This window comes from Nanorana parkeri, unplaced genomic scaffold (assembly GCF_000935625.1).
Source record: "Nanorana parkeri isolate BGI_ZX_2015 unplaced genomic scaffold, ASM93562v1 scaffold4229, whole genome shotgun sequence".
In the NCBI taxonomy this organism is placed as follows: Eukaryota; Metazoa; Chordata; class Amphibia; order Anura; family Dicroglossidae; genus Nanorana; species Nanorana parkeri.
In genome coordinates this window covers 7,989-9,516 of record NW_017310494.1, presented here as the reverse complement: position 1 = coordinate 9,516, position 1,528 = coordinate 7,989, and the positions used below count along the sequence as shown (strand labels likewise).

Genomic DNA, 1,528 nt, shown 5'->3' with positions numbered 1-1,528 from the left:
TACCACCTCCCCTCACTCTCCATCACACTGCCTGAGGCCTGTAAAGTCACTTTAATGAAGATTGGTTGCTATGATGAGACACATGGACACGCCTCCTTCTTCTCCATGTGTCCGGGAAACGGTGCAGGGTCGTCACGTGGTTAGAGAGCTGTTGCGCACGCACAGGTCTTAGGGGGAATGCGGCGGCGAGAAATCACGTGACGTAGAGGAATTTAGATCGACCTACGCATGCGTATGGTCTGTTGCCGAAACGCGTGGTCACGTGTTGGGGGTGGTACCGTTACGGCCGTGTTGCGCGTGCGCCGTCCGACAGGTGGCGCGGTCACGTGGTGTCCTTGCCCAGGGACGGAGGGGAGCGCGCACGTAACGCGTCGTCGGCCGGGCGGTATTGATACGTGCGCGCTCCCGAAGCTACTAGCTGAGCTATGGCGGAGGGGGGTGGAGAGCCGAGCCCGGTACCGGAACCCGAGGGGCAGAAGAACGAGCTGGGAGAGCTGCTGAAGACTCCGCTAAGGAAAGGGGACGAGTGGTGAGAAAAGGGCCGCGACCGGTACTCGGGAAAGAGGGGGAGGGGCACTGTGCTGTCTCATCACAGACTTGGCCGGGGGCCTTAAAGTGATAGCTCCGCCCTTAGGGGCCCCAACTGGTGGCAGGACCCTGACTGGGCACATTATGGAGGGTTCACTGGGGGCCCAGACATCTACAGGGGGATGTGACTATACACACAGGGCTCTGATTGGTCAGACAATCCTCCAATCCCTCTATCATTGAGTGGGAGGCGGAGAATGGAACATTGGCTGACAAATTCCAACCAGCCCACCTGGCACCGTCCCCTTGAATATGGCGCCTTCATCCCTATAATAATGACATGACTCGGGGGATGGGGCGATGGGTCCGATCCCTACTGTGACTGGACGCATGGCCGCCATATTGATCTGTGTTCAGTGTTGGAGGGATGTGGACGGTCATGTGATCTGTACACGGGGCCACTCATACTGGTTCCCTGACGGGTCCCCATGGACCTGGCTACCTACGGCCACACGGTCCTCATCTACTTGGCTGCCCGCGGGCCACATGGTCCCCATGTACTTGACTGCCGGGTCCACATGGTCCCCATGTACTTGGCTGCCCGGGGGCCACATGGTCCCCATGTACTTGGCTGCCCGGGGGCCACACGGTCCTCATCTACTTGGCTGCCCCATGATGCTGGCCAGAGAGACGTGAGGGCCCAGACTTCAGATGACCAATCAGTTGCTGTGGTTGTGGGAAGGGGGCGTGGTTAATTATCTTTGAGGTACCTCTCAGGACTCTGGTAGGACCACCAGGTCTCTGGACTCCGCCCCCCCTGGTGTTTCCTCCCCTGTGATGATGGAATATTCCTCCATGCTGGGCTGTGGTTGGCCAGAAATGTCCGATTCTCTGGTCAGGGGTGAATGTTTCTGTGTCGGGATCCCTCCTTAGGGCAGATCTCCGTCTGATCATTCCTCTGTAGGGAGCAGGGGGGCGACTCGCGGGGTGGCCGGGGCAG

The 1,528-nt window shown here is 59.3% G+C and overlaps 1 protein-coding gene across 1 annotated transcript in view; it reads left to right on the top strand.

Annotated features, from left to right (window-relative positions):
• Positions 1-327: 327 nt before the first annotated feature.
• The window catches only part of LOC108803799 (ubiquitin carboxyl-terminal hydrolase 4-like), a gene marked incomplete at its 3' end in the record, with an annotated part of 9,183 nt that continues 7,982 nt past the window's right edge, over positions 328-1,528 (top strand). Inside the window, exon 1 of the mRNA XM_018575599.1 lies at positions 328-529. Within this exon, the coding sequence (XP_018431101.1) occupies positions 426-529 (104 nt within the window). The remainder of the gene's footprint in view (positions 530-1,528) is intronic.